At 43.0% G+C, this 15,931-nt stretch overlaps 1 protein-coding gene across 1 annotated transcript in view; it reads right to left on the reverse strand.

The window, feature by feature from the left end:
• igsf10 (immunoglobulin superfamily, member 10) overlaps positions 1-15,931 on the reverse strand; it is a 50,771-nt gene that overhangs the window by 11,949 nt on the left and 22,891 nt on the right. The window contains exons 5-6 of the mRNA XM_060834563.1: positions 11,376-15,776; positions 6,266-7,169 (exon numbers count right to left, since the gene is read on the reverse strand). Of these exons, the coding sequence (XP_060690546.1) occupies positions 6,266-7,169; positions 11,376-15,776 (5,305 nt within the window). The remainder of the gene's footprint in view (positions 1-6,265; positions 7,170-11,375; positions 15,777-15,931) is intronic.

Below are 15,931 nucleotides of genomic sequence, written 5' to 3' on the forward strand. Positions count from 1 at the left end.
TCTTCCCCCTGGGCAGCCTACAGCACGGAGGACTCAACATTGAGTTCTCCAATTTCAAATAATCTCCTTCCCATCCCCCAACTCCCTTCCAAGCCTCTCCTCCTCCCTTCCATTCCTCGGAGCGACCCTTTCTTCCAGCTACCAACCAGATTCATTCCTCCCATCGACCAATCAGGTTGTCCTCTCTACCTGTGCTCACCTATCTCTATGTCACCACTCTGCCCCGTCACCACCCACAACCCTCTCCCACCATCCCCTTTATCTGCAGCTCCCCTCACCCTCAGCCCCTGTGCTGCAAAAGGGTTATACCCAAAACATTGACTTCTCCACCTCCTGATGCTCCTTGGCTTGCTGTACTCTTCCAAACACCTGCTTGTCTACCACTATTCAATCACGGCTGATGTGCTTATTAACCCCATTCTGCTGCCTTCTCCCCGTAACCCTTGACCCCTTACTAATCAAGAACATCTCTGTCTGAAATACATTCAATGACTTGGCCTCCACAGTCCTCTGCGTCAATGTGTTCCACAGATTCACCACCTTCTGGCTGAAGAAGTTCCTCCTCATCTCAGTTCTAAAGGGTTGTCCCTTCGCTCTGAGGCTATCCCCTTGGCTCCTAGACTCCCCTACTAGTGGAGATGTCTTCTCTCAGTCCACTCTATCCTGACGTCTTTGTGTTCTGTAGGTTTCAATCAGATCCTCCCTCATGCTTCTAAACCTGACTGAGAACAGACCCAGAGTCCTCAACCACTCCCATCATCTCCGGAATTGCTCTTGGAGCCCTCCAACACCAACACGTCCTTCCACAGATACAGAACCTAGAACTGCTCATAATATTCCAAATGCAAGTTTTGCATCAAGATTTAGACAATTGACCACACAGATTAAGGTAATACTAAAGACAGAAGCATGTCGCTGAGGTACTGAGTGTGAATTTGGATGAGCAGGGGAATGAGGGAGGAGGTGCAGCCTATGTCACTGGCAGACTAAAAACAACAAAGATTAATTAGTAATAAGAAGCACCAACTGAGTCGCTGGTGAGAGCATCAAAACCTCAGCGGCTTCAAAAAGGACGAGAAGTAGAGAGAAATATCCATTATTCAATCTTGGCTGCTATTTGATACCACAAATATGTACAAAGAAGAAAGAACAAAGATATTACAGCACTGGAATAGGCCCTATGGCACTCCGAGCCTGCACCGACGCCAACATATTCTGCCCTTCCATACTAAAACTGTCTTCACTTACCGGTTCCATATTGCCCTTCCTATTCACATATTCGTCCAGATGCTTCTTGAATGCTGCTATTGTGTCTACTTCCACCACCTCCACTGGCAGCGCCTTCCAGGCACTCACCACCCTTTGTGAAAAACTTGCGTCACAAATCTTCCCACCTCCTGCACCTTGAACCTGTGTCCCCTAGTAATTGACCCCTGCACCCTAGGAAAAAGCCTCATACTTTCCACTCTATCCATGCCATTCAAAACCTTATAAACTTCTTTCAAGTTGCCCCTCAACATCCTGCATTGCAATGAAAACAAACCCGGTGTATCTAACCTTCCTTATAGCTAAAATCTCCGAGACCAGGCAACATCCTGGTAAACTTTTTCTGTACGCTGTCCAAAGCATCTACATCCTTCTGGTAGTGTGGTGACCAGAACTGTACACAATATTCCAAGTGTGGCCCTAATGTTCTATAAAGCTGCACCACAACTTGTCCATTCTTATACTCAATGCCCCTTCCAATGAAGGCAAGCATGCCTTTTTTACTACCTTATCAACATGCACTGCTACCTTCAGTGATCTGTGGACCTGCACACCCAGATCCCTCTGCATATCAGTACTCCTAGGGGTTCTGCCATTCACTATATAATTTCCACCTGTACCTGACCTTCCAAAATGCATCACCTCACAATTGTCCAGGTTAACTTCCATCTGCTATTTTTCTGCCCATGCCTCCAACTGATCTATATCCCTCTGCATCCTCGTACAATCCTCCTCACTATCTGGAACACCACCAATCTTTATATCATCTGCAAATTTAATTAAATAAATTGCATTTTCCTCCAAATCTTTTTTGTAGACCACGAACCCTCCATTCCGAAAAGCATCCTTCCACTGCTTCCCTCTGTCTCTTCTCTCCACAAGGTGCCTGCATTGAAGAAGTTCTCCTCCTTGCAGAAGTTCTCCTCCTCTCTCTACAAGGATCTTAGTGAGTCAACTCTGCATGCCCCAGATACCTATCTTCCCTCCCCCAACCCCACCCCCTCTCTTTTATCTCTCAACCCCTTGGCCCACAAGCCTCATTCCTGATGAAGGGCTTATGCCCGAAACATTGATACTCCTGCTCCTCGGATGCTGCCTGACCTCATGTGCTTTTCCAACTAGCACCACACTCTAAATCAGTTCTGTACCTATTTTGCCGGTTCACTCATGATACCATGTGACTTCACCCTTTGTACCAGTCTGCCATGAGGGACCTTGTCAAAGGCTTTACTGAAGTCCATGTAGCCAACATCAACCACTTTTCCCTCATCAATCATCTTCATCACCTCCTTAAAAAAGCTCAATCAGGTTAGTGAGGCATGATCTCCCCCACACAAAACCATGCTGTCTATCACTAATACGCCCATTTGCTTCTAACTGTGTATAGATCTTGTCCCTGAGAATCGTTGAAAGTAACTTCCCAACACCAACCGGAAGCTCACAAGCCTGTAATTTCCTAGATTATCCCTGTTATCCTTCTTAAACAATGGAACAACACTGGCTATTGTCCAATCCACTGGCCAAAGTGGATACAAAGATGTCTGTCAATGCGATAGCAATTTGTTCTCTTGACACCTTAAATATTCTGGGATAGATCCCATCAGGACCTGGGGATGTATCTACCCTAATACTTATTAAGGTGCACAATACCACTTTCTTTTTAATTGCAACTTGGCTTGGAAATTCAACACTCCCTTCCCTGACATCATCCTCTAGCAATTCCTTCTCTTTGGTGAAGACTGACACAAAGTACTTGTTTAGGACCTCAGTCACCTCTTACGGCTGCACACATACATGCCCTCCTTTGTCCTTGAGTGGGCCAACCCTTTCCCTGGCTATCCATTGCTTTTTAGATATGAATAACCCTTTTAATTCCTTGTTTATGTTCTTTCCTACTTTCCTTATATATGTCAAGGACTTCCCATGCTCCAAAGTCTCATGTATGCTTTGTTTTTCTTTTTGACCAAGATCATACCATCCCTGGCCATCCAAGGTTTATGTAAAATTGCCATATCTATCCTTCATTAATGCAGGAACATGCCGCACCTGAACTCTTTATCAACTGCTGTTTGAAATACTCCCACATGTCCAATGTGGATTTACCTTCAAACAGTTGCATCCAAATAACATTGTCCAGTTCCTGCCTAATATTGTAGTTGTTCGCCTTCCTCCAGTTTAACACCTTCGCCCGAGGACTGTTGTTATTCATTTCAATGATTATCTTAAAATTCATGGTATTATGTGACTGCTCCCAAAATGCTCCCCCATGGAAACGTCACTCACCTGGCAGGGCTCATTTCCTAAAACCAGGTCCAGCATAAACCCTTCCCTGGTTGGACTGTTTACATATTGTTGAGAGTGTGGTTCTGGAAAAACACAGCAGGTCAGGCAGCATCCAAGGAGGAGAGTCGACGTTTTGGGCAAAGACCCTTCATCAGGAATGACACAGTTTACATACTGTGTCAAGAAACCCCCCAGAATTGCCTTTACAAATTCTGTTCCATCCAAGCCCTGAGCATGAAGTGAGCTGCAGTCAATACAGAGGAAGTTAAAATCACCCACCACAACAACCCAGCTGTTTTTACATCTTTCCAAAGATTGTGATTGATTAGGGAATGTTTTGCTTGTTTTTTTCTCCCAATACAATTATGTATTAATAATTGTAAGGAAGGAAGAGTGTAAAATCAATGTATAGAATAATAAGGTTGAGTAATTCAACAGATATAAGAGAGAGCGCTTCAGATTTCTGGGACAGATGAGATCTACACAAGGAAGACAGGGTAAACCTTAGCAGGACTGCGACTGATGGCCTCACAGGGAGATTGGCTAGTGCTCCTAGGGAAGGTTTAAATTAACTTGAAAAGCTTAGCAGGTTGGGAAGCGGCTGTAGAGAGAAAGCGCAGTTAATGTTTTGGGTCAGAACTGGAACTAAAATGTTAACTCTGATTTCACTCCACAGCTGATGCCAGACCAGCTGAGCTTTTCCAGCAATTGCTGCTTTTGTTTTTGATTTCCAGAATCTGCAGTTCTTTCAGTTTTTGTTTAAATTAGCTTCTTTGGGGATGGGAACTTGAGATGGAATTAGGGAAGGCAGGGAGGTGATAAATCCAGGGACCCAGGTAAAGTTCCGGGGATCTGGGTTGAATCCCCTCACAGCAAATGGTGGAATTTAAATAAACAAAAATTTGGAATTAAGAATCTGCAGATGACCGTGAAACCATTGTTGGGAAAAAAAAACCCATCTGGTTCACTAAAGTCATATAGTAAAGGGAATCTACCATCCTTACCTGTGGGTCTGAATCCATAGCAGTGTTGTGGACTCTGAACTGTCACTGGATAATTAGGGATTGTTAGTGACACCCACATCCCATGAATGAATTAGAGCAAAGGAAACAGACACGCCTGGTAGATGAGGACCTGGAAACAATTATTATTATGGACGAGTTAGTGTTGGGCAAGCTAATGGAGCAAAGGATAGATAAGTCTCCTGGGCCTGATGGATGGAAAACATCCCAGGATACAAAAAGAGGTGGCAGAAGAAATTGCAGGTAATTTTCTGAAATTTGATGAACTCTGGGGCAGTCCCAGAAGATTGGAAAATAGCAAATGTGACACCACTGTTTCAAAAGGGAAGCATACAAAAAATGAGGAATTATAGACCAGTGAGCTTGACCTCTGTTGTGGGGAAGATGCTTGAGTCTATTATCAAGGAAGAAATAGCAGGAAACTGACAGGAAACAAAGAGTTGGGATAAATGAGTGCTATTCTGCCTGGCAATCAGTGACTAGTGATGTGCCTCAGGAATCAGTGTTAGGACCACAATTATTTACAATCTATATAGATGATTTGGAGTTGGAACACGGGTGTTGGGTGTCAAAATTTGCTGATGACACTAAGGTGAGTGGCAGAGCAAAGTGTGCAGAGGACTGTGAAACTTTGCAGAGGAACACAGATACATTGAGTGAGTAGGCAAAGGTCTGGAGGATCAAGTTGAGACAATCGTGGCAGATGGAACACAATATGATAAGCGTGAAGCTATCTCCTTTGGTGGGAGGAACTCAAATACAGAATGTTTCCTCAGTGTCGAGATTGGGAAATGTTGATTTACAAAAGACCCGAGTGTCTCTGTACATAACTCACTGAAAGCTGCTAACAGCGCTGGAAATGATGCTGAGGTGGATGATCAACCATGGGCTAGAATGGTAGAGCAGGCCTGAGGGGCTGAATGGCCTACTCCCACTCCTATTTTCCTACATTCCTAGAAACATAAAGCATTTTTTATATCAGGCAGCAACAAAGCCACAACAATGTATATCAATATGATGCTTTTCTTTTGACAAATCTCCCAAGGTGCTTCACAGAAACCCTACCGGGAAAAAAAAGGACATTTAAACGAAAGAAGTATCTGCTGTGGCTTGATCATGAGCTTAATCAAAAGAGTAGAATTTAAAGAAACCCTGAGATTCAGGGCACAGGAAATAAATTTCACAGAAGGCACTTTGAACAAAAAGTTGAAAGCAATGGATAGGGTTAGTTTTTTTAAAAATGGGCAGTATTTCTAATTGGATTAATTTTTTTATTACCTTAGACTCTGTTATACCTAAGCAACCAGCTATCTTTTGTACTGTCCCTAAAGTGTGTCATTGACTCTCTAAGTGTTTCTTAGCAAAAGCATATTCAAATCCTTAAGACAGGCGGAGTAACTATGAAGAATTTTCAAAATAGATTCCATTGTATTCATGTACACCTGATTGACCTAACCTCACATTTATTCAAACAGAAAAACATGTTTAACCTTGCTCATCATTAGGAAACTGACAACATTTGGTAAAGGTATCCTTCAAAGTCACTGGAGGGTAATCTTGCCAGAGGTATAACATTTCATCAATCCTTTTTGTTCACTGCCTCATGGGCGAGTTTAAAACTGTTGCAAGGAGTCTACTAAAACTATTGTTAACTAGAAGTCGGCTAAGAGACAGAAGTAAATGTGGAATCTTACCGGTGCCACTGATCCACAACTAACTTGGATGGCAATCTCCAAATGATCTTGGGCTTTGGATCACCTGTGGCTGAGCAGTGGAGTTGTAATTTATCTCCATGATTCACTTTCTTATTACTTGAAGAAGCAGAAACAATTTTAGGGATCTCCTGTTTGCGTTCCACCATTAAACTTATAATTCTCCTTTCCGATCCTGTTGAACTTGTAGCTATACATTCGTAATTCCCACTGTCCGACGGAGTTAAGGATTTGACGTAAAGTGTCCCGTTGGTAAAGACAAATAATTTTGTGTTGATAAACTGCAAAGGTTTGATTTCTGTGCCATCAAAGAGCTGCCAATGGACAGAAGGTGCAGGTGTCCCCACAGCAGTGCAGGGTAGTCTGATGTTCTGTCCTTCTTGACCTTTGACATTCTCTTGCCTTGCTTCTAGAATAGCTGGGGGCTGAGCGACCACTTGCATCTTAACTATGACTGTATCAATCCCAGCTGGATTACTGGCCACACACCTGTAACTCCCTTGATCATACACGGTTACTGCTTTAATCTTGAGGGTGCCATCAGCCAACACCGAGACTCTCCCATTGAATGGGCTGCTGTTCCTCACCAGGGTCCTGTTGGAAAGGATCCATGAGATTGTTGGAGCTGGTCTTCCATGAGATCGGCACTTCATCTCCACTGGGTACCCAGCATGGACTGTGATGTCTTTCGTTCTGGGTTCTAATATCTTTGAAGGGTAGGCTATGACAGATAGAGTGACTACAAATCGTTCTGAACCATACTGGTTTTCTGCTATGCAGAGGTACTGTCCGCGGTCCTGAACTGTGATTTTCTGAATGGTCAGTGTGCCATTTGGAAAGACCTCAAATTTATTGCCACGTTTAGCTTTAGCTGTGACTGTTGCACCTACAAAAAGAACCACAGAATTATATCAAACAAATCAGCATTAAATGAAGTGTCAAAGTAATTAAATGCTACATTACATAAAATCTATAACCTACACTTCACTTTTAAATTTATAAGATATATAAAATAGTCCAACTTTGTGGCAGATTATACATTGACTTTTAAAAAGTTCAGGTTCTTTGGAAATTATTTAGGTTCCTCCAAATATGTGGTAAACAAGAAGCAAGTTAGATGAGTGAATATTTTAAAAACTTTACATTTAAAATTATAAGTTTTAAGTTATGTGATGTAAAAACCATAGAATGTCAAAGGATATCATGGAATTCATAGAATCATGTCAGAGAGTTTATTTCACAGTCAGCAGCAGCTATGTACTTAATACTTAGTTGATAAAGAAGTCCAACCAATGTAATTATGGTTATGTTAGCATACAGACATCTGAACTGTTGTGAGTTCACAACCTCACCCAAGCAAATTAGGGCAAATGAGTTGGTAATCTGTGGACAAATACCAAGAAAGCATTATCTTAAAGCTTCAATTAGTTCAGGATTGCCCTTCAGTGGTCTTTTCCATTACCTGATCTGCCCTACAAATGACTCCAATACCACACTAGAGGACTGATGATTAAAGTCCTCAGAACAACCAAGGATGGGCAGGAAACATTTCCTTCTTGGGCTTCCTGGAGACTAAAACAATCTATTACTGACGGGAGGAAAGCTTCCTCTGTTTCCAATTGTGTACAACTATGGTTTAACAATAACAAATATCCTATCACACTGAACTGTGGATAGATGACCACATATTCAAATATATCCCTTGTCAGCTTGCTGGAGCTGTTTTACATCACATCGCAGGTATGAAACTGACAGCTGGGGAGAATGTCTCACAGCTGGCAGTGCCCACCTGTGGAGTTTGCTATTCGCATGACTGTAAAGAAGCTTTGATAAATTTTACAAGGTCTGTACCTGATCCGAGCATTGCAAGTGTTTGAAGAGAATTAACAGAAGTGTAATTTCCTAAAAGGCTAAAGGAAGTGAAGTTTCAGCAGTACAGGACCAATAGGAATCAAAAGAGCCACTGTGTACTTTTTAGCCCAGTTTAGAGGATCATTAAAGCAACACATTATGTAGCAAAGGCCTAAGGAATGTCATAGGATCTTTCACGAAGGGTCCTCAAGTCAATTGATTATGAATGACTCCTGGCTGGAGTTACACTGACATTTTAGTGTCTGCTTCGTTTAAATACTTTCCAAGCATGGCATTATTAATTGCTACCAGTCTTAAGACATGTCTGATGCAAAATGCATTGCATGAATAATTAAGTGAGTGAATTAATGAATGAGTATGTTTATGAATGAGTAAATGGGTGAGCAATGTAATAGGTTATTCTGTGAATGGATTAATGGGTGAATGGTGAACCAATGAATGTTTTAAACAATGGATGAGAGTGAATGGATGGCTTAATAAGAGAACAATCGGGTGACTGGGTGAATGAACAAAGGAGTGATGAACAGTGGGTCAGCTGCGTTATTCAAAGGCGCATCTTTTTATGAGTTTGGAGAAGATTTGTGCTCAGGACGAGGTTCTGGATGTACATTTGCTCACAGAGCTGGAAGGTTCATTTTCATACGTTTCATCACCATACTAAGTAACATCATCAATGAGCCTCCGGTGAAACACTGCTGGTATGGCTTGTTTTTTATTTATGTATTTAGGTTTGCTTGTGCGGGTATAAAAGATAAAAATATTTTTATCCTATCTGCAGACAAAGGACGCTTGACAGTCATTTTAAATCAAAGAGATTAGGTTGAGAAAGCGAATGCACTGCTTGCAGATACCAACAATTACTAACGAGTGGAGATAGACTCGAGCCCAACTACAGAACCAAATCACAGCCCTACTCAAAACAAACTTCACGAATCTGGAGAAATAAATAAGACTAACTTCCAAAACATGAAACCAGATGGATCTAAGACACCGTACTTCTATGGATTACCCAAAATTCACAAACCAGGAGACCCCCCCCGACCCATAGTCTCGCTACCTGGAACACTAACTTACAGATTGACCAAAGAGCTACACCAAAGACTAAAACATTGAGTAGAAGACTCACGCCACTCCATTCACTCCACCCAAGAATTCCTGAAGACCATCAAATATACCAAGATAGAAGAGGATGAAATAATGGTCTCCTTTGATGCAACAGCCCTATTCACATCCATCAACATTAACCTGGACAAGGAAACACTGACTGCGCTATTAGAAGAACCAAAGGCACATACACCAAACATCACCAACATCATCAGCAAGGACATTATTGTCAAGCTAGTGGGCCTATGCCTTAACACACATCTCACCTTCAACAACAAAACCTCCAGACAAACCAATGGAACACCCATGGGATCTCCGATATCAGGGTTCTTAGCAGAGGCAGTAATGCAGAGACTCAAACAAACAGCTCTGCCAACCGTCCAACCCAAACATTGCGTCCACTACGTGGATGACACCTTTGTCATCACTAAACAAAACAAATTAGAGGAAACCTTCAAGGCCATCAATAATACCTTTACTGGCATAAAAATTCACTAAAGAGGAGGAAAACAACAACAAACTGCCATTCCTAGATGTCACAGTAGAGTGAACAGCCAATGGGGAACTTCAAACCAACGTCTACAGGAAAATAACTCATACAGACAAAATACTGAACTACAGAAGCAATCATCACAACACCCACAAATGGAGATACATAAGAACATTATTTCAATGAGCCACCACACACTGCAGCACAGAGAAACTACACAGAGCAGAGGAAAATCACCTATACAGTGTATTCAAAAAGAACAGATACCCAATGAACACAGTGCACCAATTTCTCAGCAACAAACCCAAACAAGCAGACAAAATGTGTCCAAAAACCCTAGCCACTCTCCCCTACATCAAAGATGTCTCAGAAATGACTGCCAGACAAGTCAGACCTCTTGGTATCATGGTAACCCACAAACCAACCAAAACACTAAAACAGCAGCTAATGAACTTGAAAGACCTTAGACAGACAACAAGCAAAACTAATGTTATTTACAAAATATCTTGCAAGAACTGTAACAAACACTACATTGGACAAACAAGCAGAAAACTAGCCACCAGAATACATGAACATCAATTAGGCACAAGAAGACATGGCCTACTCTCACGAGTATCTTTCCATACAGATGAGGAAGGACACCACTTTGACTGGGACAACACATCCATCTTAGGACAAGCCAAACAGAGACATGTGCAAGAATTCTTAGAAGCGTGGCACTCCAACTGGAACTCTATCAAAAAACACATTGACTTGGATCTCATTTACCACTCCTGAGAAAAATAACAGGAAATGACATCACTGCAGGAAATGACATAATCAAGCCAAGGAAACCTAAATACATAAAAAGTGGGCCCTACCACCAGTGCTTCTCTGGAGGCTCACTAATGATGTTACCTAGTATGGTGATGAAATGTCTGAAAACGAACCTTCCAGTTCAGCGAGCAAACTTACATCCAGTGCATCTTTAAAGTTCAAATCATTAAATGACTGGGTAATACTTGTTTTGGACCAGACTAAACCCCCTCAAAATATATTCAGAAGATAGCCTAGACCCTAACTTTTTCTTATTTTAAGGTATAAGGTATTGCAATCCAGATGCAATTCGATTGGTCAAACTACTCGATGTTATGCAAAACATGCTTTATTCATACACTATTGGCTATATATAACAAAAGAAGGAAGAAATTGGAAATACTTAACTCTGTTGGAAAATTTAACCAGAATAGTAGAATATTTAACTAATAAACAGTAACAGTTCTGATATAGTAACATTGTATAAAAAAACCATTGGCAATGATAAATTCAGTAAAACAGATAGTCTTACATGCAATTCTAGTAGCGTGAAGAGAACCCCAGGCTTTCAGTTGTAAGTAAGATAAAAAAAAAGTGTCCACATCCAGTCTCCTGAAAAGCTAAATCTCAAACCCCTGGTTCTGTGGGAGCTTGACCCCGCCCATTCAGGCTTCTTCTATTGTTCTAACTTTAAAAAAATACCCAAGGCCTCACAATCTATTTATTTATGGGATTTCAATAGACAGCCTTACACCTCTGTCTTAAGACCTTTCTTCCTAAAAACTAAAATCGAATACACTTCTTAAAGCCTTGTTATCATCACGCGCTTACCTGTTGAGATTTTTGTCCAGCTGATGATGGGAAGAGGATTCCCAGTTGCCTCACATGGTATAAACGCATCAGAATCTGCCACAAAGGTGAAACTGGCTTTGTTTCCACCGATCAGTCTTGGTTTGGAGGGATGATTCTGACTCATGGGATCCACCGCAATGACATTGGGTGACAAAGCATTGGACTTGTTGAAAAACTCATCTTTGCCCCCTTCATTCCCTATAGTGTTTTCAAGATCACTGTTCAATGGGGGTGGTGCCACCCTGTATCTAGTTGGCCCCTCTGTAAAACTCAGTGGTGTTTTCCATTTAGTCTCAGTACTGGTTTGTATAGTGCTTATGGCTTTGGTCTGCAGGTTTTGCCAAAGTGACGTATCCATCCTGGACTGTGGCAGCAGAGATTGGTCCCGCTTCGGAGGCACAGATGTGGTAAACCTGTGTAAGGTGATGCGGAATCTGGGCAGAGTCCTGGGAGGAGACCTGGCAGTGGTTGGTGGCTGTTTGGAGCTCGCAGCCACAGTTGTAGCAAGTACACTTGGCTGAGTGGATGGTACAATGGTTGTGGAGGCACTGGTGCTTTCAGTAGCTGGGGGCAACAGCATTACTTTGGTAGGATCAATTTTCTTTCTGATGGTAGACCACCTAGTTGCTTCTGTGAAACCGGATGATTGAAGGGTAACAGTTGGAATTCCCCTTGTTGTGGTTTTGGAAGTAGGTGGGATTAGGATTATTGTATTGGGTGTGGTGAGTGGCTTTACAGTTGACTGACTGGTAAGGGTTTTGCTAGGCAGATGTAGAACTTTAGAATTATACTGCCTTGTGATTGTAGCAGGAGTCACTCCAACTGAGGTTAAAAGAGACTTGTGTGATTGTGCATCTTCAGTGGTGGCGCTAGCTGCAATGGCAACATCATGAGATGCTTCAGTGGCTACTTGAGTGCTTGGAGGGAATGGAATCCTAGTTTTTGTTGGACGCATCTTCCTACTTTCAGCTGCTGATGCCACCAAGCGGTTACGATTAACGTTTGACCATGACGATGATAGGCGCTTTCTTGTTCTGTTAAACTTGCCAGGTCTCCGCCGACGGAATCCCATTCTGCGTGTTGCATGAGTTGTTTGGATAGTGGCTGCAGTGGTGGTCACAGTCTCTGAGGTGAAGGGAACAATTTTAACTGTTGTTGGCGGATTTGTGGTAGAGGCGGTATGGAGGAAAACAGTAGGGAGCCTCGTAGTTGCCTTAGTTTGGTTGCTATTGGGATTTGGTGACGAGAAGCGTGGTCTCAGTGAGCCTCCTACTGCCTGCAATGTGCTCACACTGTGAGGAGTAGGCTTCGTTAAAATGATGGACATTTTAGGAATGGCAGTTTTGGCCTGGGAACTCTTGATGGGTTTACGAAGCCTTCTCAAAGCATCCTTCTGATTTTTTAATCCAAAAAGCCGATTCCAAGGGATTTTCCCACGAATAACCTTGGAGGACTGTGTTGAAGGCTCAGCAGTCGTCACAGTCGCTGTGGAGAGAAGGTCAAAGTGAAGTGACCTTTCTGATAATGTCCCATCGGTATGTTTTGGTCTGGCAACTGAACTAGTCTCCACGAGCTGTGTTATGGTTTCAGATTCTGCAGTTTGTATTCCAGTATCAGCCCTGGTCACCCATTGTGACCAGGTCCGTTCCACCTCAGCATCACTAACTGTTTGCACTTCTTCCTTAGAATAAATTCTGGTGTGTTTGGTGGTAGTTTCACTGGCACTCGAATCTCCAGATTGCTGGCTGGGTGCTTGCATAGATATGGTACTTGCTCCGTTTGGCATCGGTGCTGGTTGTGGAAGTGGAGGTCCTGGTGGGATCTGGGTGACAGAGGGCATATGATTTGGGCTGGAGGCTGCAGAATGCATCAAGGTGGACAGTGTTGTTCTCTCTTCAGACCACGCTGGTCTCCTCAGCTCAGGTCTCACAATCTTGTATCTGTGTCTCCGTCTGCCGGACTTACCAAAACGGCGTCTATAGGGGAATTTCTGTCGCCATCCAAAGCGCTGGGATTTGGAAACTGGAGCACCGGTCGTGGCTTCCCTTACGATGTGAAGCTGCTGAGTGAGGATGGTGGACAGGGACGTGGTCAATGGAAATGTGATTGTCTGAGTGGTTTTAAACAGAATTCGATTCCCATCCTCTTTGGCCATAGTTACTGCTGCAATGTGAGTGTGATAGTCATGTGTCCTTGCAGGGTCAACCTTTCCTGTTGTGTCAACTATTGATGATGTGTGTTCCTTTGATTTGTCCGTGGTCAATGGTGTTGGTCTTGAAGTCGGCATGTAATGGGTTTGCTTAATGTCGCGAGAAACTGTTACCTGAAGTTCTGCATTTGCTTCGGTTGGTTTAGGTACATGGGGAGTTGCGGTTGGTCCCTGGGATATCACTCTGGTAGGTTCTTTTTTGGTAATGGTCTCTGTTACCTTTGGAAACAAACTGGAATCTGTAGCCCCCTTTAGAATTGGAGGAACTGCAGCTTTTGCATCTAACTCTGTTGTGTGGAATTGCTTTACAGTCGGAAGAATTAATTTCAACTGCGGACTAATTTCTGTTGACTTCTCAGTGATAGGATGTGACGGAATACCTGAAACAACCACAGGCAGTTTGGTTGATACCACTATTAATTCTTCCTCTTCTGCATTTCCCAAGTCAACCCCTGATGCTTCTTTCTCATCAGCAGTTGGCTCCAACGTCAAATTTGTCGCATGAGGTTTGATGGTGATTTTACGTGTTGCGGTTTTTGTGGAGACTTTTTCTCTGACTTTCGCCAGGTACTCTGCCCAGTGCAGAGGGTCTACTTTCCTTCGAGGCTGTTTCAACCGTCTACGGTTGGGTCGCTGATGCGTTTTTCTGCCACTGCCTTTAGTTCTCCTCCTGGGGATAACTGGGACAGCTGTGCTTGTTTCTGGATAAGATGTGGGCTGTGAACTGCTGGTTGTAGTATAGTACGTCTCATCCTCTGAGGTAGTCTGAGAAGAGAACTGACCATCTTCCAAATCTTCAGGCTCCAGCACGTCTTCTTCACTGTCCCCGGACCCAAAGTTTTCCTCTGCTCCATCGTTACTTTCAGCGATTTCTTCCTCAGAAGAAGTTCTGGAGCCAGTAACCGTTAGTTGTAATGCCAAGAGATCAATCCCATAACGGTTCGCGGCCAAACATCTGTAAAAGCCACTGTCCCTGGTTGTTAGCCTTTTTATCTTTAAAGTTCCATTTGGGGTTATCTCCTTATTCCCAGTTGTTTGATGTAATACTCTATGGTCTGGAAGAACCCAACTAATGGATGCGTTTGGAATGCCAGTTGCTTGGCATGGAAGCTGGATTGAGTCTCCACCAGATTTAGTAATGTAAGGGCCATTTATATAGTTCTCTGCCACATTAGGGTCCAGAACAATGACTCTGAAGCTCAATACATCTGCATCTTGGTAATTGGTTCCCACACAGTGATAGATGCCAGTGTCGTAGAGGTCAGCTATTCTTAGTATGAATTTACCATCTGCACTGACCGAAACCCGGCTATCGTCGCTACTGTATGGAGCGCGCATTTTGCTGCCATCTGGAAGTATCCATGCAATGATGGGTTTGGGGTCACCAACAGCTTGGCACTCTAACTCCACTGTCCCACCTACCACCACAAAGTGTTCCGTTTTTGCACCTTTGGCTTTCTTTATCATCACCCAACTATTTTTCCCAGGCTTAGCTTCCAGGTCTTGCAAGTTAATTTGAACCTCTACCTGGTATTTGATTTGCAAAACATTCAAGGTGGTCTGAGTCCTGTCCATCTGGAGGGTTATCTTATCTTGCATCAGCCACGCAGGATTTGCCCTGATCTGCATCTCAACGCCAGTAAACTGGTGCAAGGCAGCGGCCGATGACTGTTTGTAAAGATAACTCATGTGCGGTGTTTTGCTCAGCATTGTGTCCTTCTCAAGTTGTAGAGGTGAATCAGTGTACATTGCCAAGATGCCCCAAAGCCTCTGGAGCTGTTCATAGTCAACATAGCAGACCAGGAGGGTTGACAGGGAAGAGTTTAGCAGCACATAGCCTTCTTTTTGATCCAGGCTCACCTGTGGTGTTCCTGAGGGTCTGTGAATGTTGCAGGTTATTTCACAGCCATTCCCGGATTGATCGCTCATGTTCAAACTCATCTGACCTAAAGGTGCCACAAAGTCCTTGGCATTAACGGCTGCATAATCCCCCTCTTCTTGCAGAGTGCTGTTACTGATTTTCATTGGGGATTGGATACTTGGTGGTGCACATGCAAACACTGAAGGAGGTAGCTGTAAAATATCTTTGCCTCGAGAGACATCTGGAGTCGCGCACAAAGGGCAGATCTGACCATTTGGGTAATTCCGGTCTCTCTTACATTTGATTATTCCTGTAGAAAAAAGGAAAATCAGTAGTATTTTTACTGGTTCTTTCATGCCTCAGTTGGCAAGCATTATTAACCAAGAGAAAGGAATTAATTATCTGTGCAGTCAATGTTGTCATACATCTATAAAAACCAAAGTTTAATTAAATGGGAAAATGTTG

This window comes from Hemiscyllium ocellatum, chromosome 13 (assembly GCF_020745735.1).
Source record: "Hemiscyllium ocellatum isolate sHemOce1 chromosome 13, sHemOce1.pat.X.cur, whole genome shotgun sequence".
In the NCBI taxonomy this organism is placed as follows: Eukaryota; Metazoa; Chordata; class Chondrichthyes; order Orectolobiformes; family Hemiscylliidae; genus Hemiscyllium; species Hemiscyllium ocellatum.